At 43.6% G+C, this 22,858-nt stretch overlaps 1 protein-coding gene across 1 annotated transcript in view; it reads left to right on the top strand.

Moving 5' to 3' along the window:
* DNAJC11 (DnaJ heat shock protein family (Hsp40) member C11) overlaps positions 1-22,858 on the top strand; it is a 70,351-nt gene that overhangs the window by 16,325 nt on the left and 31,168 nt on the right. The window contains exons 2-4 of the mRNA XM_086344264.1: positions 8,369-8,498; positions 11,273-11,346; positions 20,588-20,689. Of these exons, the coding sequence (XP_086200390.1) occupies positions 8,369-8,498; positions 11,273-11,346; positions 20,588-20,689 (306 nt within the window). The remainder of the gene's footprint in view (positions 1-8,368; positions 8,499-11,272; positions 11,347-20,587; positions 20,690-22,858) is intronic.

Genomic DNA, 22,858 nt, shown 5'->3' with positions numbered 1-22,858 from the left:
AGTGAATCCATCAGGTCCAGGGCATTTCTTTGTCAAGAGGTTTTGATTGTTAATTCAGTCTCCTTGGCTTCCCTTGTGGCTCAGCTGGTAAAGAATCTGCCTGCAATGTGGGGGATCTGGGTTCGATCCCTTTGTTGGGAAGATCCCCTGGAGAAGGGAAAGGCTACCTACTTCAGTATTCTGGCCTGGAGAATTCCATGAATATGACTGAGCGACTTTCACTTTCAATCTCTTTATTAGTCATGGGTCTATGCAGATTTTCTACTTCATCATGATTTGATCGGTAGGTTTTGTATTTCTAGTAATTTGTCCATTTCATCTGTTTTCATTTTTTTTGGTGTACAGTTATTCATAGTGCTCTCTTATGAACTATTTTCTATTTCTATAGAATGAATAGTAATAGCTCCACTTTCATTTCATAGTCATTGGAATCTTCTCTCTTTTTTGCCTTCAGTCTAGCCAAAGATTTGTTGATTTTTGTAATGTTTCTGAATAACCAACTTTCATTTTATTTCTATTGCATATCCATTCTTTATTTCATTTATCCCTGCTCTAATCTTTATGATTTCCTTCTGCCATTTTTGATTTTAGCTTTTCTTTTTCTCTCGTTTTTTCCTTTTATTGTTTAAATTTATTTTTATTAGAGTATAGTTGATTTTGTTGTTTGTTGTTTAGTTGTTGAGTTGTGTCTGACTCCTTTGCAACCCCACGGACCGTAGCCTGCCAGGCTCCTCTATCAATGGATTTTCCAGGCAAGAATATTGGAGTGGGTTAACATTCCTTCTCCAGGGATCCTCCTTACCCGGGGATAGAACCCACATCTGCTGCAAGTCTCCTGCACTGCAGGCAGATTCTTTACCGCTAAGCCACCAGGGAAGCTCATAGTTGATTTACAGTGCTGTATTCGTTTCTGCTGTACGGCAAAGTGGATCAGTCATACATACGCACATATTCACCCGTCTTTTTAGATTCTATTCCCATATAGGTCATTATAGAGTATTGAATAGAGTTCCCTGTGCTATACAATAGGTTCTTTTTAGCTATCTATTTTACATATAGAAGTGTGTATTGTAGAAAGTGAAGAGGAACTAAAGAGCCTCTTGATGAGGGTGAAAGAGGAGAGTGAAAAAGCTGACTTGAAATTCCACATTCAAAAAACTAAGATCATGGTGTCTGATTTCATGACAAATAGAAGGGGGAAAAGTGGAAGCAATGACAAATTTTATTTTCTCGGGCTCCAAAATCACTGTGAACGCCAACTGCAGTCATGAAATTAAACAAAACTTGTTCCTTGGAAGGAAAATGATGACAAACCTAGACAGCGTGTTAAAAAGCAGAACATCACTTTGCCTACGAAGGTCCATATATTAAACCTATGGTTTTTCCAGTAGTCATGTATGGATGTGAAAGTTTGACCATGAAGAAGGCTGGGTGCTGAAGAATTGATGCCGTCAAACTGTGGTGTTGGAGAAGACTCCCTTGGACAGCAGGGAGATCAAACTTTCAATCCTAAAGAAAACCAACTCTGAATATTCACTGGAAGGACTGATGCTGAAACTGAAGTTTATAGTTATTCTGTCTTCTTGCTGCACTGAACCTTTTATTATTATTGGATGTCTTTCTTTGTGTCTTGTAACCTTTTCTGATTTCATGTCTGTATTATCTGGTATTAATAGCTTTGCTCTCTTATGGTTACTACAGTGGTTGCAAGGAATGTCTGTTTCCATCCTTCAACTCTCTACCTGTTTGTTTTGGATCTCAGTTGAGTCTCTCATTGGTAGTATACAGGTGGTCATGTGTTTTTATCTGTTCTGCTGGTCTTTGTCTTTGATTAGAGAGTTTAATCTATTGATGTTTAAAGTAATTACTTATAAGAAGGAATATTTTTGCTACTTGTTTTCTGTGCACTGTTTTGGTGGTTTTGTTTTTTTTGTCTCATGTCCCACATTATTATCTTTTGTGTTAAGCTGATTTTTTGTAGTGAAATTTTTTTTTTTTATTTTATTTTTAAACTTTACAATATTGTATTAGTTTTGCCAAATATCGAAATGAATCCACCACAGGTATACCTGTGTTCCCCATCCCGAACCCTCCTCCCTCCTCCCTCCCCATACCCTCCCTCTGGGTCGTCCCAGTGCACCAGCCCCAAGCATCCAGTATCGTGCATCGAACCTGGACTGGTGACTCGTTTCATACATGATATTATACATGTTTCAATGCCATTCTCCCAAATCTCCCCACCCTCTCCCTCTCCCACAGAGTCCATAAGACTGATCTGTACATCAGTGTCTCTTTTGCTGTCTCGTACACAGGGTTATTGTTACCATCTTTCTAAATTCCATATATATGCGTTAGTATACTGTATTGGTGTTTTTCTTTCTGGCTTACTTCACTCTGTATAATAGGCTCCAGTTTCATCCATCTCATTAGAACTGATTCAAATGTATTCTTTTTAATGGCTGGGTAATACTCCATTGTGTATATGTACCACAGCTTTCTTATCCATTCATCTGCTGATGGACATCTAGGTTGCTTCCATGTCCTGGCTATTATAAACAGTGCTGCGATGAACATTGGGGTACACGTGTCTGTTTCCCTTCTGGTTTCCTCAGTGTGTATGCCCAGCAGTGGGTTTGCTGGATTTTAATTCACCTCTCGTATCCTTTCATGTATATGCTATAACGGTTTCCTTTGTGGTCACATTTAACTCCTTAGATTACATTTAACATCCTAAAGTTGTAATACTCTAATTTGAACTTATTCCAGTTTAACTTGAATAATGTACCAAAACTTTTATTTTGCAACTGTATGCTACCTCTTTCAGTTATTGATGTCATAAAATTACATTTTTACATATTGTGTGTCTAAAAAATAAACTAGGGATTATTTTTTTTAGAATGCATTAGTCTCTTAAATTATGTAGAAACAAAACATGAAGTTATAAGCTGGAGCTACAATAAGACTACCTTTTAGATTAATCTTTTTTTTTAATGTCTGAAATCATTGAGAAGACAAGATACGGAGTTACAAATCATTTTTATAATAATACTAGCTTTTATAATTGCCCGTGTATTTCCTTTTCTGAGATCTTAATTTCTTCATGTGGCTTTGAGTTACTGTCTGGTATCCTTTCATTTCACCAGGCAGGTCCAGTGTTTCACAGTAAAGGTCAAGGTTCGTTTTTCCACATGTGAATATTCCTTTCTTCTATCGTCATTTATTGAAGAACTGTCTTTTCCGCTTTGCATTACCTCATATTGCACGCCTGACCACATACATGGGGGTCTGTTTGTGGACTCACTTCTGGTCCACTGGTTTGTGTATGTCTGTTCTTTTACTGGTAGCACGCTGTCTTGATTACCAGAGCAGTGTTAAAGTCCAGTATTGTGAGTCCTCCAGTTCTTCCTCAAAGTTATTTTGGTTAGTAAAATAACTGGAAAGTAAAATTTCTTCTTGCTCCATATTGTTTTTCCATATAAATTTTAGAATTATCTTGTCAGTTTCTACCCAAAAAAAAAGCCTACTGGAATTCTGATTGGATTGCGTACTGGAATTCTGATTGGATTGCATTGAATCTGTAGGGGGAAATTTGACGTCTGAATGATACTGAATCTTCTGGTACATGAAGGTAGCTTATTGTGCCGTTATTTTTGGCCTTGTGTCGTTTCTGTCGCAGTGCATTGTAGCTTTCACTGTACGGGTCATAAGTGTATCCCTAAGTAGTTCATGTTGGTCAGTGATACCAAGTCTCAGTTTTTAATATATAGAAATAAATTGATGTTTATTGATCCTGTATCCCATGACCTTGCTAAAATCACTTAGTAGGTTTTCTGATAGACTCTTTATGATTTTCTACATAGACGACATCTGCATAAATAGAGACATTTTAACTTTTTACTATGTTTGTCTTGAATTTCTTTTTTGTGCTTTATTGCGTTTTTGTATCATACAGCATCTAATCCAACAGTTTTAAAAGACCACTAAACTCTACAGGTCTCTAGGGATCTTTTCACTATGAATTTTATGATATATAAAGATTGAATTTATATTAGATTTACTTTCCATTAAAATTATAACTAGATAATTGAGATGATGAAACTTTTCAGACTTACAGCATGATACATCACTTAATTTTATATACAATTTTAGGAATAAGTACATAATTTGAGGTATCATTTTTAATGTTATCACATATTTTGAAATGATATCAGCATTTTTATTTTATTCATTTTTTGGTCATGCCAAGTGGCATGTGTGATCTTAGTTCTCCAATTAGAGGTTGAACCCATGCCCCCTGCGTTGGAAACACAGAGTCTTAACCACTGGACCACCAGGGAAGTCCTGATATCTGTATTTTTATGATAGTGAAAGAGTTTATCATTTATGAAATATCGAACCAGTGACCTTAGCTATTCAGTTATGATAAAAGGCTCAATCTAACCTTTTATTGAATGTGATATTTATTAAAAATGAAACTTCTTGTTTCTATTACTTAATCAATAGCACGTTAAGCCATTTATTAATATGACTAAAGAAGGTATTGCGAACTAGGTACTCTATTCCCTTGTCTTCTAGTTTACTTTTTACAACCAGGAAATAGCAGTGTAACCTAAAGTCAGTCAAATCTGTCTAATCCTGCACTTGTAATTTTTATGAGATGCTGGAAAGAACAATTAAAATTTGCAGAAAGGGACTAATTCATTTTGGTTCCTCAGGAAGGAACAAGCTCCTTTTACATCATCACATAAGTAAACCTATCTGGAAAAGACATTGAATTTGCCACTGGTTAGCTGTTCTTTATTTGCTTAAAACATTGAAGCTTGGTGCAAGTGGCATCTTGGTAAATGTGGCAAGGAATGTGTTGTATAATTAGTTGACATAAGTATAGAAAGAGGCTTACGGTGGGAAAAAGGGGAGCCGCAGAGATGGGAGCATTGAGGCCCCTGTCTTCCGTGGAGTCTTGTTTTGTTTTGGGCCACACTGCAGGCAGGGCATGCAGGATCTTAGTTCCTTGACCAGGGATCAAACCCAAGCCCCCTGCAGTAGAAGCCCAGAGTCTTATCCACTGGACCACCAGGGAAGTCCCTGGAGTCTTGTGTTCTTATTGAAATAGAATATTTGCATAGAAGAGTCTGCATCATGGGCATGCAGCTCAGTAAATTTTCACAGACATGGGCCACTTCATGAATGAATGCTCCTGTCATCTTCCCACAAGGGCTGTAATTATCCCAGTTTCCCTATTCCTGCTGCCGAAAGGGTATCAAAGCTGAATTGTGGCATTAATGACAGCTGTAATGATTAAATTCCTCTCACGTGCAAGGCACTGTTAAGAGCTTGTACACATACTATTTACTCCTCAAAATAGGTGTGAGAGAGGTACTGTTGTCTACAGTGTGAAGAAAAGATTTTAGAAGAGCTATAGAGAATAGGTTGTTGCCATGTACCATAAGAAGCACTGTGATCACTGTCTCATTTTATTCCCACACCACCCCTGAGCACGGTTGTCATCTGCTCTAGCAGGTGAGAAAGCCAAGAGTCAGAAAGTTCATTTGCCTGAAGCCTCTGTTCTTAAGGGCTTCCCTGGTGGCTCGGTGGTAAAGAATCTACCTGCTAATGTAGGAGACACAAGTTCAGTTTCTGGGTTGGGAAGATCCCCTGGAGAGGGAAATGGCTGCTCACTCCAGTATTCTTGCCTGAAGAATCCCATGGGCAAAGGAGCCTGGCGAGCTACAGTCCATGGGATTCCAAGAGTCGGACTTGACTTAGTGACTCAACAACAACAACGGAAGCACTCATTACTCCTGGAATTGGAAGATATTGAAAAACGGTGGAAATTACAGAAAAACTCAGTTTGACGTCTTCCCTTGTAACCCTGATGCCTTGATTCGTCACACCCCTGTGACTGCTTCCCTGTGTTCCGGGGCCCAGACCTCCCGTCCTTCCTCAGCATCCTCACTGTGGACCTGGTCCCATCCTCCACCTGGAGGGCTGGCTTTTCAGGCCCCTCTGGCATGTTGTCAGTGACCCAGAATTTGCTTCTGTTGTCAAAATGGTGGAGTTGCCTCCCAAAAAAATATGTTCTTGACAAATCACCTGGACAACCTAGATGTCCATCAACAGATGAATGGATAAAGAAGATGTGATAGATATATGCAATGGAATATTACTCAGCTGTGAAAAGGAACAAAATGAAGTCATTTGTAGAGATATGGATGAATTTAGGGACTCATACAGAGCAAACTAAGTCAGAAAGAGGGAAAAAAATCATATATTACTGCATATATATGGAATCTAGGAGAAATGGTACTGATGAACCTATTTGCAGAGCAGGAACAGAGACGCAGACGGAGAACAGACTTGTGGAAAGGGAGGAGGGGAGGAGGGGATGGTACAGATGGGGAGAGAAGCACTGACGTGTATATACATTACCGTGTGTTAAATAGATAACTAGCAAGAAGCTGCTGTATAGCACTGGGAGCTTAGCTCGATGATGGCTGAGAGGGGTGGGATGGGGTGTAGGTGGGAGGGAGGCTCAAGAGGGAGGGGACATATGTATATACGTATGGATATGGGAGTTGGACCATAAAGAAGGCTGAGCGATAAAGAATTGATGCTTTCAAATTGTGGTGCTGGAGAAAATTCTGGAGAGTCCCTTGGACTGCAAGATCAGACCAGTCAATCCTAAAGGAAATCAACCCTGAATATTCATTGTAAGGACTGGTGCTGAAACTGAACCTCCAATATTTTGGCCATCTGATGCGAAGAGCCATCTCACTGGAAAAGACGCTGATGCTGGGAAAGATTAAGGGCAGGAGGAGAAGGGGGGGAGCAGAGGATGAGATGGTTAGATAGCATCACCAACTCAATGGTTATGAATATGAGCAAACTTCGGGAGACAGAGAAGGATAGGGAAGCCTGGCATGCTGCAGTACATGGGGTCGAAAATAGTCCAGCAAGACGTAGCAGCTAAAGAACAACATAGCTGATTCATGTTGCTGTATAGCAGAAACTGACACAGTGTTGTAATGCAATTATATTCCAATTAAAAACAAATCATTTGACAAAGCTACACATTTGGTATCACCTATGATAGACTAAAAAGGTCCTGGAGGTTGATATAAAATCAGACATTGTACTTTCCCAGAGTACACCTGAGGGCCCAGCCAGCGAGGTGGCGCAAGAGATGGCATGGTGTTTGTAGAGCCTCCAGTGAAGCCTCTTTCTGAGAAGTTCTTGGTGGCTGTGAGGCAGGCAAAGTACAAAGTGGATTTCTGTCAGCCCTCCTCCTCCCTCCCTTCTGCGTTGTTAAAACACACCCAGAGCCCGCCTGTACTCTGTGTCATCTGTGCTCTTCTAATGGCACCTTCTCCCCTCAAACTGATTACTTATAAGATTGGAGAGGGACTTCCCTGGTGGTCCAGTGGCTAAGACTCTGTGCTCCCAGTGCAGAGGAAAGGGAAAGTATTAGTCACTCAGTCATGTCCAACTCTTTGTGATCCCATGCACTGTAGCCCTCCAGGCTCCTCTGTCCATGGAATTCTCCAGGCAAGACTACTGGAGTGGGAGCCATTCCCTTCTCCAGGGGATCTTCCTGACCCAGGAATTGAACCCGGGTCACAGGGCAGGGGGCCCAGGTTCAATTCCTGGTCAGGGAACTAGATCCCACATGCCGCCACAAAGATCAAAGTTCCCAGTGCTACAACTAAGACCTGGGGCAGCCAATAAATAAATGAGAAGGAGTTGCAGGGTTGTGTGTGTTGAGCCTTTGGGTGCTCTGGGTGGGGAGGCTTGTTTTTACTACAGATAGGGAAGCATTTCTGCCTGCCTTGTGTGCTTGCTTTTAGAATTAGCGGTTGAATAGAAAGGTGTTGATTTGACAATTTGATGTCTTTGATTTTTTAAAGGATGAATATTCACTGAGTTTCCTTTGTCTGAAGACTGAGTACATGCATGGCATTTCTTTCTAATGGTTTATAGCTCTTCTCCCCCTTCTGAACAGTCTCTGTTGAGAATACCTTGGCACGATCGACTTTGAATGACTTGGGTTAAATAGCAAGCAGGTCTCTGTGACGATTCTCATTTCCACTCAGAGCGCAGAGAACCAGGGTGGGGACACATGCTTTCATTCTCTCTGATAGCAGCAGTTCCCAGCAAAACACAGTTGCTTTCGATGTACATAATTGATCACTTTATTAACTGGAAAAAAGAGGCCTTATTGAAGTAATAAAGCATAACTTCATTATATCCTGCATGTAGACAGCAGACGTGTTGGAACGTGGCTGATAGCTTCCCATTTCAAGGCTGATTCTGATCATGATAATATTTAAGTCACATCGACTGTCTTCTAATTGGATTTTTCTTCCTGCAGGCCTCTTGCGAAGAGCTAAAAGCGGCCTACCGGCGGCTGTGCATGCTTTACCACCCGGACAAGCACAGAGACCCAGAGCTCAAATCGCAGGCCGAGCGGCTGTTTAACCTCGTTCACCAGGCTTATGAAGGTCAGTGTGGCGCTTGGCTCTGTAGGAGCACCAGTGTAGAAACAGCAGTGTCTTGTAGCAGACACTCAATTTTTAAGAGGTTTGATTTGTAGAGGATAGAAAAAGAGAGTCCTTCGAGGTACATAAAAGAGGCAGTTAGTTTAGTGCTTTTTACTGACGGGGTCCTTTGAAAGAGTAGTGTTTTGCTTTGGAAATCAATATGTGTCCAGTAAATAGAAAATGAGACCGCAGGTGAAGTAATAGTCCCGGATCTGAATTCTAGGGGAATACTCCAGTTTTAAATCGTTTCCTCGTTTTCTTCTAAAGGGAACTCTTAAACGTGAAAGGCTGATCGCTACAGACAAGCTTACTTTGTTCTCACTTTTCTTTTGAGAAGATACAAAGAACATTTTTTCCATCTGAAAGTGATTTTCTTGGTTCTGTAGCATTCAGTTAAGGAAAGGTTCTAACAAAAGGAAGAAAATGATGTTAAAAAGCATAATAGGAAATAGAATCAAATAATTCAGATTTTTATACTTACCTCATACATTTCAGAAAGAAAAGTGTATAATATATTTGCTTATGAAATAGTAAAATCACTCGTAGGTACAGTTTCAGTTTGAGAGGATGAGACAGTTCTAGTAGATTGTGGCAATGGTTATACAACATAGTGATATATTTAACACCAGTGAATTGTGCACTTACACATGGTTTAAATGATCAGTTTTATGTTGTGTATATTATAACCACAATTTTTAAAATTAAAGTTAAAACAATGTGAACTTACTCTTAGGATATATGCCAAGTAAAGTCAGTTATTCATTCCAGAGCCACTTGGTGATTTGCTCCTTAATTAAACAGACCAAAAATTAGATTTTCTTTATGAAATAAAGATTTCTCATTGTGGACATAAAAGCACTTTGCTGTATTTCACTATGGTTTTACCAAAAAGTTAGATTTTAATGACCAGTAAAACTGAGACTGTGGCACACAGGTGTGTATAATCAGCCTGTGTCTTCACCAGATGTAACTGTTCGGGCTATTTGTCTGGTCTGAATATAGCTTGTTCCTTTTCTTGTATTTGGTTGTTTGAATTACCCTCATAGCTGGACTGTGTTGTTTTGGAGATTTGGGGAAGAGTTAGCAGAAAAGCCTGCCAATGCTTGTGAACATGTTGTAGCAGCAGGCCTGGCCCAAGTATTTGGCCTGAAGGGAGACTGAGGTGGTGAATAAATAATTCCTTCTTAACTCCTAGAGATCAGCTCAAGAAGTTTAGCTCCCAGGTTTTACAATGGTCAGCATTTCTTTCTTCCCTGTTAGATTTGAATATGGATAGAGTCTTTACATGGGCTTCCCTCATAGCTCAGCTGGTAAATCATCTGCCTGCAATGCAGGAGACCCAGGTTTGATTCCTGGGTCAGGAAGATCCCCTGAAGAAGGAAAGGGCAACCCACTCCAGTATTCTTGCCTGGAGAATCCCACGGACAGAGGAGCCTGGCATGCTACAGTCCATGGGATCACATGAGTCGGACATGACTTCGCAACTTAACCAACGATTAAACCAAGAGTCATTTACAGGTCTTCCCTGATAGCCCAGCTGGTAAAGAATCTACCTGCAGTGTAGGAGACCCCAGTTCGATTCCTGGGTTGGGAAGTTCCCCTGGAGAAGGGATAGGGTACCCACTCTAGTATTTTGGGGCTTCCCTGGTGGCTCAGATGGTAAAGAATTCACCTGCAATGCAGGAGACCTGGCTTCAATCCCTGGGTTGGGAAGATTCCCTGGGGGAGGGCATGGCAACCTATTTCAGTATTCTTGCCCGGTGAATCCCTAAGGACAGAGGAGCCTGGCAGGCTACAGTCCATAGGGTCACAAAGAGTTGGACACTACTGAGTGACTAAGCATAGCACAGCACGGTGTCATTTACATCATTTTTTAATTAGACCTAGAAATACATGGGAATTCTCAGGGGCCAGGGTAGGGAAGAGTGGGGAGATTCAAAGGTCTTGAACAGAAGTTGGCCCAATAGAAATAGCTGTACAGATGTTCAGAATCAGTTAGCTACCGCCCTTTTAGTTTTTTTAATGTAGTGATTTTAAATGTTTATTTAATTTTTTCGCCACACCATGCAGCATGCAGGATCTTAGTTCTCCAACCAGGTATCAAACTTGGGCCCCCTGCAGTAGAAGTGTGGAGTCCTAACCACTGGACTGCCAGTAAAGTCCCTCTCATTCTTATTGAACAGTCTTTTCCTGATGCACTTTAGGTGACATGGCTGACACCGTAGTGACAGGTGTTTGCGCCTTTTTAACTGATGTGTAAACAAAGAAGAGAGGCGCAAAAAACATTTCTTACATAGTTGGCTGTAGGAGTTAGTGAGATTCTATAGGGTAAATAAGACAGATTTTTCCCGTCGGAGCCTGTCCTTAGGTTTACATTAGGCTTTATTAGAAACTGGAATTTGCTGTCTCAAGCCAAGGTACTCTATAGACGGTGACAGAAACTTAGGACAGTCTTTTAAAAACAACTATCCTTTAGTGATACAGAGTCAGCACCCCTCACAAGGTAGCTCGGACATGAAAAATGCAACATTTTCCACCTGGAGCCGCCTTTAAACATGTTCTTAGTTGGATCTGGAAGGCAAGTAGAAGGAAAGACACATCAGGAATGGCAGAGTCTCTGGGAAAATTGTGGTTGGAAGAAGGACAAAGAGAGGTGGGCTTGCCTGCTGCTGGTGTGGTCAGAACTAAGTGGAGGATTCAGTGCTTTGTAAACACATTGGGTTTTTCATTTGCAGTGCTCAGTGACCCCCAGACCAGGGCCATCTACGACATCTATGGCAAGAGAGGACTGGAGATGGAAGGCTGGGAGGTAAGAGAAGCTCTGCGCCTGGTATCCCAGGAAGGGACACCTCAACAGCTACAGAATAACACCCCCAAAACCCCGCAACCTGCTGTGGGGCCTGTGAGGATGTCTGACGATGTCAGAGTCCCTTTCTCACCTTATATTTTGGTTTAAGAGACTGAATTTTACACTTGGCTTTGCCACTTTATAGAACTTGGGACCGTCAGTCATTGAACTCGTCCTGTGTTTCCTAACCCGTCAGGGGAATGGAGGGATGAACTAGACCAGTAAGTTTTAACCCCGGGGAGGGAACAGGCTGGTCGGGGTGATGGTCAGAGGGTGTCTGCAAGGGTACAGTTCTGTCTACATGTACACGTCCTTCCACACACACACTTCCTTCCACCCTCCAGGGTCCTGAGTGCCTCTCTCCAACCGAGGTCATAACTGCACGTAGGAATTGTTTGGTGATATTAAGAGTTGTACATGTGAACCAGATGGAAACAGAGAAAAGTTTAGAGCTACTGGATTACATTCTCTGTAATGATCCTTCCAGCTTTAATGAGCTGTACTGTTAGGATGTTATAGAGAGTAAACGAAATAGATAGCAGTGTCTATGTAGTAGATAACCTGGGCCACCGTGCCTTGTGAGAACAATCACTGAAGTCCAGAAGTTTCTGTGTGGGGACACAAGTTCAATCCCTACTCCAGGAAGATCCCACATGCTGCTGGGCACCTAAGCCCGTGGGCCACAACTACCAAGCCCGCGCACCTGAAGCCCGTGCTCCAGTGAGAAGCCCGTGCACTGCAACTGGAGAGTAGCCCCCACTCACCACAACTAGAGAAAGCCTGTGCACCGCAGTGAAGACCCAGAGCCGTGAAAAAAAGAAGGTTCCATTTTCTTTCACTCTGCCCCTGAGCAGTCTTAGAACCTTGGGCAGGCCGTTTGATTGCTTCACGCTTCCAAGTTATTATCTGAAAAATAATGATTTGCAAATCAAGTAGAGAAATTAATCTGAAAACTGTAAAACTCTGTATTGGCTATAAGAACATGCAGGTGTTATTACTTAATTTCATTATAGAAACTTGGTTCTGATGCCCAAGAAATTCTGGTAGATGTTAACGTTAACTGTCGTTGAGTTACTTCTTCATTGATGTGTAAACTCTCCCTTGAAGTTCCTTTGATCTCAAACCTGTATGCCTGTCTCTTCTAATTCTAATATGAAAACCTTCTAAAGACCTTTGGGTACAGACGGGAAGAGAAGCGAAACGGGGTTTCTCCAGTGCTTAACACTGGTAGCCTACAGGCCATTTTCTACATGCAGCTGTGTTTTGGTTGTCCACACAATGAATTGTAGTTGCTGACTTTAAAATTTGGGAAGCTTTACATAGAAGTATCTTATCTTCTCTGGAAAAATTAGAAGATCTGACAACACTGTATCTAAATTCCCCTCTGAGGCAACAGTCGATCCAGATATGAGGAGCCCCTGCTGTTTGGACTGGACTGTACCATCCAGTTTGCCCCAGTCCCCACCACTCCCTATCGTGTCTGGCCCTTGACCCATCCACAGTCCCAGTGAGCTCCCAGTGAGCATTTGGTTTCTGGCTTTTGGCTCGGTGGAAGTAACAGTGCATCGTGTCACATTAGTTCATGGTAGCAAAGTGTTAGATCTAATAGCTTACAATTTTTTTCATCAAAAAAGGAAAATAGAATCCTGTTGTATTTACTGAATTTCTCCTCACACTTCATGCCCCAGTTTAAAGCTCCCTTGTGTTTTGAAGATGTGGGTTGGTTACAGTTTTTCATGGCAGCAGTTGGGGCCACTGAAAAGCCTCAGGCCTCGGGTACGCATCCCCTCCTGAGTCTAGGCTTTTCATTGTCCCCACTCAGTGGGACAGCAGGGTGACTTCTTCCCAGCAAAACATCATGGTTTCCTATTATAAGACCAAACCGTCTCCCCGTTAGAAACAGAAGCACCACACACTGCAGTGATTATAAGAGCGTGTAGGCTGAGACCTTCCCAGGGGTCCAGTGGTTAAGACTTCACACTCCCAGTGCACGGGGCCCAGGTTCAATACCTGCTCAGGGAACTAGATCCCACATGCTGCAATTAAGAGTTCAAATGCTGCAACTAAGACCTGGTGCAGCCAAATAAATAAACAATTTTAAAAATAATAATAAAAATATAAAAGTATGTAAGCAGTCGTAGGTGGTAACTGGATAAGCTTTTATGTTCACATTTTTCAGTAGACTACTTTAAGGGAATCAAGTTCTCATCCACCAGAATTGGCTTTTTTTGCACTGATATTAATACTAAGCCTTCCCTGGGACTTCCCTGGTGATCCAGTGGTTAGGATTTTTCACTTCCAATGCAGGGGGCCCGGGTTCAGTCCCTGGTCAGGGAACTAAGGTCCCTCATGCCATGTGGCATGGCCAAAAATAAAAATAAATACTAAGCCTTCCCTGACAGTAGAAGGAAAAGATAGAAGTTACCTCCCCTGATACATATTTACAAGAGATATATCGATGCTTAATGTAATAGGAAGATTGACCCCACTCTTCATACTGTGAAGAAAAAGTCTCACTGAACTCAAGAGCAGTTCACAGAGCTGGCGTCACCACTCCCTCGAGGAGTTCTCCAGGTGGTGGTTTGTTCAGTGCAAGGGTTCTCTCTTTTCAGTCACAGCTTCCACCCCACAGAGGAAGCTGTGTTCCCCTCAGGGTGTTGTTGGTGTTTTTAGACTATTGAACTTTTTACTTGCCGACTGGTATCCATTTGCCACACATCTGTTAGTCTAAACACACAGGTGGTCAGGAGGGTGGAGGGCACTGCTAAAGTCCCTAGTGTCTGGGGCTCCTTTAATCCAAAGATGTCAGAGTAGCCACCAACATGCTGGTGGCTGGATGATACCACCAGCCTTTCTGCCAGCGGAGGCCGGGGGTGAAATTGAGCTTTTATAGGTTGCATCAAATATTGGTTCTGTTTTCAGGCATTAGATAGGTTTTGGTCTTTTCTGTTTGTCTCTGTCTCTTCTTTTGTCTTTAACCTTTAAGAAAGTGGATCATCCTCTGGCAGCATTCCAAAGGAGTAAGACGCCGCCATTCACAGCTCATAACACCAGCCACCTGAGTCCCCAAAGTTGCAGTGTTTGTGCAGATACCCATGTTGAAAATGAACTTGGCCACTTCTTCTCTTAAATGGCAGAAATCCAGCTCTGAGCTGTGGAAGTGGAGTGGAAACCATACAACCCGGAGGGCGCTTACAGACCAGCTGATGTACATTTAGAGGAGCAGCCTTGGGCCTGGATCATCCATGCTTTGGTTTCTGTCTGCAGTCCTTTACATTCATCCATATCTCACTTTTCCCTACCTATTTGACATCATCCTTACAGTGTCTAAGAAGATTTGCCTGGGGAATTGCCTCGTGGTCCAGCTGAGACTTCGAGCTCCCCATTCAGGGGCCCAGTTCAATCCTTGGTCAGGGAACTAGATCCCACATGCCTCAATGAAGATCAAAGATCTCGCGTGTCACAGCAAAGACCCAGCACAGCCAAAGAGACAATCAGCCTGTATTAAGAGGTATAATATGGTCAAGATCATGGAAAAGAAGACAGAAACTCCCACAGATCAAAGGAGACTAATGAGACGTGATTAAATGCAGTCCTGGACCCTGAATTGGATCCTAGGATGTAACTCTGATGTTACTGGAAAGACTGGTGAAATCCCAGAAGTCTGGGTTCAGTTAATAGCTTTGTACTAATGTTGGCGTCCTGGACTTGACAGGTGTTTGTTCTTGGTTATGTAAGACGTTCACATTTGGAGGAGGCTGGGTAGATGAGAACTTTCTGTGTCGTCTTCGTAGCTTCTCTAAAGTTCTAAATAATTTTCTAAAATTATTCAAGTGAAAAGTTGTCTAACCAGAATCATAGAACAGACAGCATCTTGTGTGATTTTAATGCCCCAGGTGGCACTATTGGTAAAGAACCCACCTGCCAATGCAAGAGATGTAAAAGACCTGGGTTCTATCCCTGGATCAGGAAGATCCCCTGGAGAAGGGAATGGCAACCTATTCCAGTATTCTTGTCAGGAAAATCCCATGGAGAGAGGAGCCTGGTGGACTACAGTCCATGGGGTGGCAAAGAGTCGAACATAACTGAAGTGACCTAGCACGTACACACTGTAGTGTAGAAGCATTTATAGGAGGAAGCTGAAGCTTAGTGAAGTGACTCGCCTGAGTTCTCCAGGAGGTTCAGGTGGTGTCGGAAAGCCTGGGTCCCTGTCCTCCTCCCACTGCGCCACCTGCTTCTACTGGTCTCTGCACCCCCTCGTCTGCAGGATAAGTCATCCGACTAGCACAGAATAGACCTAGCTGATAGGTGATCAGGGTGGACCGTGCAGGTGTACAGACTCATGGGCTGCATGTGATACACTTCACTGATGAAAAACATTGAAAATATCTTTCCAACTGTACTTTCCAATTTAATGCACTTTGGGATGCTGTGTTCCGGGCTCGTGTATCTAAGGGGTTACCCAAGGGAAGAAAAAGTGACTTGCAGCTGGCTTAGGCATCTTCCACTCTCCACCATGATGTTCTCTGTGTAGAGAAGGATGTAAACAGTAAAGGGCTGGGGGTGTCCCTAGTGGCTCAGTGGTAAAGAATTTCCCTGCCAGTGCAGAAGACACAGATTGGATCCCTGGTCCGGGAAGGTCCCACATGCCACAGAGCCACTAATGCTGTGTGCCACAACTGCTGAGACTGTTCTAGAGCCCATGTGCTCCAAAACAAGCCACTGCAATGAGAAGCACCCATGCACCACAGCTGCAGAGTAACCCCCGCTCTCTGCGACACAAAGACCCAGCCAAAAATAAAATAAGTAAACAAATGGATTTTTTGAAAAAATAAATAGTAAAGGGCCCCATGGGAGTTAGAATGAGATGCCCAGCCAAGGTATTTATAGCTCTAGAGTGGCCGGCCAGCTTGACTCTGCAGTTAGCTCTGATACGTACCAACTGTTTGCAAAACTTCTGTCAAATAGACTAGAAACAGAGTGACTTAACACCTTTGGGATATTTGCCTCTTCATTCTGTCACATAGTGTGGCAGAGAGTCATTTGCAAAAGTCACACAGCTGGAATTGTTGAAAATAAATCTTGTTCTGCTCTGGGCCCCATGGAGGGAGCACCCTATCAGTCCAAGATGGGGTGACGGGGAAGTGAAAGCGCCGTAAATAGATGTGCATGGGCACTTCCTGGCAGTTCAGTGGCTAAGACTCCATACTTTACCCGGGGCCCAGGTTCGATCTGTGGTCCAGGAACTAAGATTACATAAGCCGAGGGGCTTAGACAAAAGTAGAAAAGATGGACAAGGCTGAGTGTTTATAAGCACTAGCGTTGTGAGCAGGCCGCATCAGTTCAATATCACCGAGGACGTTTTTGTGAGGTCACAAAGGGATTGTTGCTGTACCATTTGGACTTTCAGTTCCTAGATTATTTTAACAGTGTTTTTATTTTAAAACCCTGTTTAAAAGAAACAGTTGCCCCTTTTTGGTAATGAACAATTTATATGGGAGAGGAGAAAATGTTTTCATTATTTTTTTCTGTTTACTTGCTGAAAGCGACAGTGAACACATTTCTCAATTTAGGGGGGTAGGCCAGCTCCTGTATTTAATTTTCTGGATTGCCAAATAATGAAATCAGGTTGCACAAAGGCTGTTTTTAATGTATAATTAAAATTATACATTAATTTTAATGTATAATTAAAATTATACATTAATTTAATGTATATATTATATATGTTATATGTGTGTACATGTATTATATGTGTACACACATATATACATATATGTGTACATACGTGTGTAATTTTAATGTATATATTCATACATATGCGTAGGTTTTTAGGAAGATACATAAAAAATTGTTAACCTGTGAGAAGGAGGAGTATGGGGAGGGACTATACCTTTTTACTTCATATTTTTCTGTACCATTTTGATTTTTTGCTATAAGCATGCATTTTTTGAATAATTTTTAAAACTTGTGATTTCCAGGATAGCTTTCTTTCACATCACCTGCCTTTGTAGGTGTTCTTTGAGCAGCGCCTCCAGTCTCCCCTGTGTTTCTCCCACTACCACAGGGTCAGGACTGTTTGATCTTTTCCTCCAATGACCTTGGCGGTGTCTCTGCTGCTCCCACTCTCAGTGTCCCTCATGGACTTGTACCTTTTGGGGCCCTTGGGAATCACCTGGTGGGGGTTCCTCTCTCACAGGTGTGGTACCCAAGACCCATGTGGCCCTTCCCATCCTGTTTGAAATCTCAGAGACTATCTTGCTTTTGGATGAGCTATACAGTAGGAAAAACCACTAGACCATTCGGGTATATTTGACCTAAATCAAATCCCTTACGATTATACAGTGAAATAGATTCAAGGGATTAGATCTGATAGACAGTGCCTGAAGAACTATAGATGGAGGTTCATGACATTGTACAGGAGGCAGGGATCAAGACCATCGCCAAGAATAAGAAATGCAAAAAGGCAAAATGGTTGTCTGAGGACGCCTTACAAATAGCTGTGAAAAGAAGAGAAGTGAAAGGCAAAAGAGAAAAGGAAAGATATACCCATTTGAATGCAGAGTTCCAAAGAATAGCAAGGAGAGATAAGAAAGCCTTCTTCAGTCAATGCAAAGAAATAGAGGAAAACAACAGAATGGGAAAGACTAAAGATCTCTTCAAGAAAATTAGAGATACCAAGGGAACATTTCATGCAAAGATGAGCACAATAAAGGACAGAAACAGTATGGACCTAACAGAAGCAGAAGGTATTAAGAAGAGGTAGCAAGAATACACAGAACTACACAAAAATGATCTTCATGACCCAGTTAATCATGATGGTGTGATCACTCACCTAGAGCCAGACATCCTGTGAAGTCAAGTGGGCCTTAGTAAGCATCACTACAAACAAAGCTAGTGGAGGTGATGGAATTCCTGTTGAGCTATTCCAAATCCTAAAAGATGATGTTATGAAAGTGCTGCACTCGTTATGCCAGCAAATGTGGAAAACTCAGCAGTGGCCACAGGACTGGAAAAGGTCAGTTTTCATTCCAATCCCAAAGAAAGGCAATGCCAAAGAATGTTCAAACTACTGCATAATTGCACCCATCTCACAGGCTAGCAAAGTAATGCTCAAAATTCTCCAAGCTAGGCTTCAACAGTATGTAAACCATGAACTTCCAGATGTTCAAGCTGGATTTAGAAAAGGCAGAGGAAGCAGAGATCAAATTGCCAACACCTGTTGGATCATCGAAAAAGCAAGAGAGTTCCAGAAAAACATCTGCTTTATTGACTATGCCAAAGCCTTTGACTGCATGGATCACAACAAACTGGAAAATTCTGAAAGAGATGGGAATACTAGACCACCTGACCTGCCTCCTGAGAAATCTGTATGGAGCTCAGGAAGCAACAGTTGGAACTGGACGTGAAACAACAGACTGGTCCAGATTGGGAAAGGAGTACGTCAAGGCTATATGTTGTCACCCTGCTTATTTAACTTATATGCAGCGTACATCATGAGAAATGCTGGGCTGGAAGAAGCACAAGCTGGAATCAAGATTGCCAGGAGAAATATCAATAACCACAGATATGCAGATGACACCGCCCTTATGGCAGAAAGTGAAGAAGAACTAAAGAGCCTCTTGATGAACGTGAGAGAGGAGAGTGAAAAAGTTGGCTTAAAACTCAACATTCAGAAAATTAAGATCATGGCATCTGGTTCCATCACTTCGTGGCAAATAGATGGGGAAGCAATAGAAACAGTGATTTTGGGGGGCTCCAAAATCACGGCAGATGGTGACTGGAGCCATAAAATTCAAAGACGCTTGCTCCTTGGAAGAAAAGTTATCACCAACCTAGACAGCATATTAAAAAGCAGAGACATTACTTTGCCAACAAAGGCCCATCTTGTCAAGGCTATGGTTTTTCAGTAGTCATGTGTGGATGTGAGAGTTGGACTATAAATAAAGCTGAGCACCAAAGAATTGATGCTTTTGAACTGTGGTGTTGGAGAAGACTCTTGAGGGTCATGGACAGCAAGGAGATCCATCCTAAAGGAAATCAGTCCTGAATATTCATTGGAAAGACTGATGCTGAAGCTGAAACTCCAGTACTTTGGCCACCGGATGCAAAGAACTGACTCATTGGAAAAGACCCTGAAGCTAGGAAAGATTGAAGGCAGGAGGAGAAGGGGACAACAGAGGATGAGATGGTTGGATGTCATCACCACCAACTCAATGGACATGAGTTTGAGTAAACTCCGGGAGTTGGTGATGGACAGGGAAGCCTGGCGTGCTGCAGTCCATGGGGTCGCAAAGAGTTGAACAGGACTAAGCAACTGAGCTGAACTGAACTGAAGAAAGGCTGAGGTGGCTTCCCTGGTGGCTCAGAGGTTAAAGCGTCTGCCTGCAATGCGGGAGACTGGGGTTCAGTCCCTGGGTCAGGAAGATCCCCTGGAGAAGGAAATGGCAACCCACTCCAGTATTCTTGCCTGGAGAATCTGGTGGGGTCGCAAAGAGTCGGACACGACTGAGCGACTTCACTTCACTTCACTTCAAGCAACTGAGCTGAACTGAACTGAAGAAAGGCTGAGGTGGGCAAGAAAGGCCTTGCCTGCTCGCAGGCCTGACATCCTTGTGTGTCCTCAAGGGCTGCTGATTGGTACCTGAGTATTGTTTATACTCTGACAATATATAGCCGACATCGTACATCCTAAGGTTCATTTCAGGTTGTAGGAGGAAGAGCCCTACTGCTAAAACACTGAGACCTCATGGCTTAAGGTTGTTGGTCTAGGAAGCTCAAAGGGTGCCCCCGGTGGAGGCCCAGTGCACAAGGGAAATGTGCCAGGGCTGTTGTGGAGGCCTCGCCCCTCTCTGGACGTTGTTTTTAGCCTGCATTGTGGTGGCCTCACTGGAAAATTTAAACTGTGATACTTGAGGTGACATTTTCTCAGTAAGAATCCTGCAGCCTTGGAGACAAGTGACCAAAAAAAATCACTTCAGTCTCTGGAGTGCTGAGGGAGAGCACGGACTGGGGACTGAGCAGATGTGAAGGCGAACCTGGCTTTACCGGGGCCCACACGGTTGGACAGGAACGTCCCCTGGTCTCACTGGGGGCTCTCACGGTCCCGGGGGAGAGGAGCACCGGGACACGGTTAACACTCGGGTCTGTTGTGTCTTCCTCACCATCTGGGTCCTCAGCTGACTTCTCTCACTTCTGCCCACAGGTTGTGGAAAGGAGGAGAACGCCAGCTGAGATCAGAGAAGAGTTTGAGCGGCTGCAGCGCGAGAGGGAGGAGAGGAGACTGCAGCAGCGCACCAACCCCAAGGTCAGTGGCTGGTTCTGGGGGGAGCAGCGGTCTGATGTGGTCAGTGCTGCGGGCTCTTACAGTGAGGCCGTGAGAATTGGGAGGAACCGAGTGTCGCTTATCAGGTCTCAGAGTGCCACCTGCCTGGAGGGCCACTGGCAGGCCTGCTGGTGATGCCTGGGGAGAAGGCAAAACGGGGGACATCCCGAGTACGGGCACAGGCCAGCTGGTGAAGACCCATCCTTATAATCACGCTGCCCGAGCTCTTGACTGTAAGAATCAGCCAGAGGCCCGTGTCAAGAGAGGACAGCCTCCTGCCCGCACACTGAGGCCCAGGGTTCCTTGCAAACCAGTTAGGATACGGAGGGCCAGAGAGCCCAGACCATGGGCCATTTCCAAACCGCATTAAGTGGGGGCCATGTGTGCATCACCCAGGACAGCAGCGCCGTGAACACCGGGTAACAGACTGTTTCTGCAGCCATAGAGTGACCTCTTCTACCCGTCAGTCAGGTCCCCAATGGAGGCCGAGTCATATAACCCAGGGACACGCCTGAGTCTGAGAGTTACTTTTCAGTCCAGTTATGGTCTCTCTTTCCTGTGATTCGTTAGAGAGGCAGATTGTTCTGCGTGTGCACCTCGGTCCCATGACACACAGGATAACTTGGTCAGTTCACGATGCCAGTGGTATTGAATGACTGACTGCACTTGGCTCAGGGTTCCTGCTCCACAGTGTTTAATAATAAGAGAACTCGGCAGGCGGGCTCTGTCAGTGTGGCCAGGACAGCCCGGCAGGCAGCCTGAAGATCTTCTAAAGGAGAAGAACAGATGCTGGCTTACATGAGGGAAGCTTGATGTTCAGAGTTTCTGATCACATGCACTGTACAAAATGAACTTTTCTAAGACCCTACATCATTTAAAGGCCCACATATTCAGAAAACTCCCATCTCTTCGAATCCTGTTACATTGCAGGGTGTATTCGTAAATGCCAGGGCCTCTCCCCAACCCTTCAGTGAGTGACAGCTTCAGTGGAACAGTTCCTTTGGGTCAACCAAGACAGAGACTTGAGACACGGGCTGCACCAGGTCAGGGGCTGTGAGATGTTCAGACAGTTGAAAATCTCCAAGGTGCTCTGATCCATGCTGACAGGTTCCCTTCTCGAGGGTCCAGCCAGCGCACCAGAGGGGGTCTGGGTAAATGTCAGTGTTGGCAGGTGGAGGTCAGTGTTAGGGAGTGGGGAGGGGTGCCTGGCAGGAGCGGGCCGTTCCTGTGGTGTCTTTGCTTTGCTGGCTAAAGTTCTGCTGCTTTCAGAGCAGTGAGGGGGAAAGTGTCACAGCAACCCACGCCTCTGTGTCCTGGGATGAGATGGTCCATCTGGGGGTGTGTGGTGATCATTTATTGTGCTTCTATGGAGATGTGTCTCCAGGCCATGTTTATGTGGAATGAGGAAGCACAGCTGTGACCATTCCACACGGGTATGCGGGATATTGTACGATTCCCAATACTTCACTACTTCTATAAAGTGCTGCCGGATAAATAAGGATATTTCCTAACCAGAAGTACTGAGTGATAACCAGATGTTGGCTCTGCGGCATTTTGAAGAGAGGTTTCGAGCTGGATCTCTTATTTCATTTCCAAGTGTTTTGCTTTGCAAGATGAGCAGTGAGGTTTAGCATGTTCTCATCCTAAAATGAGAGGGGTGATCTCTTTTGAGATGACCAGAAGGAGGAGGACCCTTCTGATGACCGGGGGGCTTGCACTGGTCTGTCACCCAGACCCCACAGGGGACCATGGCTTTGTAGGGGAGGGGAGCGGCAGACTGGATAATGTTCGTTATACTGCCTCTGAAACTGGTGTGGGTGTTTCTCCATTTTTACAAGAGTTCACTGGGGAGGAATTTTCCAGTTGGAGTATGTACCAAGAACAGGCAAAAAGATCAAGTGGGAGAAACCCATAGTTTGGAAATACTGCCTCTGACGCAGTGATGTGGGATGCAGAGCTCACACTTTGACCTCTGTGCAGGTTTCTAGTTTGTAAAATAAGGATGCTTATCCTAACCACCATGCCAAGTTGTTAAATGATTGAAGAAATATGACATCGATGTTAATTTCTTAGAGACAGACAAGGCTGCTCTGTAAGTGCAAAGTGGTATGCATACCGAGGTTGGGTGAAGAACTTGCTTCAGTATCTCGA

Source organism: Bos grunniens, chromosome 16 (genome assembly GCF_055505025.1).
Source record: "Bos grunniens cultivar Pamir isolate PY7600 chromosome 16, Bosgru_T2T1.0, whole genome shotgun sequence".
Classification (NCBI taxonomy): domain Eukaryota; kingdom Metazoa; phylum Chordata; class Mammalia; order Artiodactyla; family Bovidae; genus Bos; species Bos grunniens.
The sequence above is the reverse complement of the archived record's forward strand: the minus strand, read 5'-3'. Positions and strand labels throughout refer to the sequence as shown.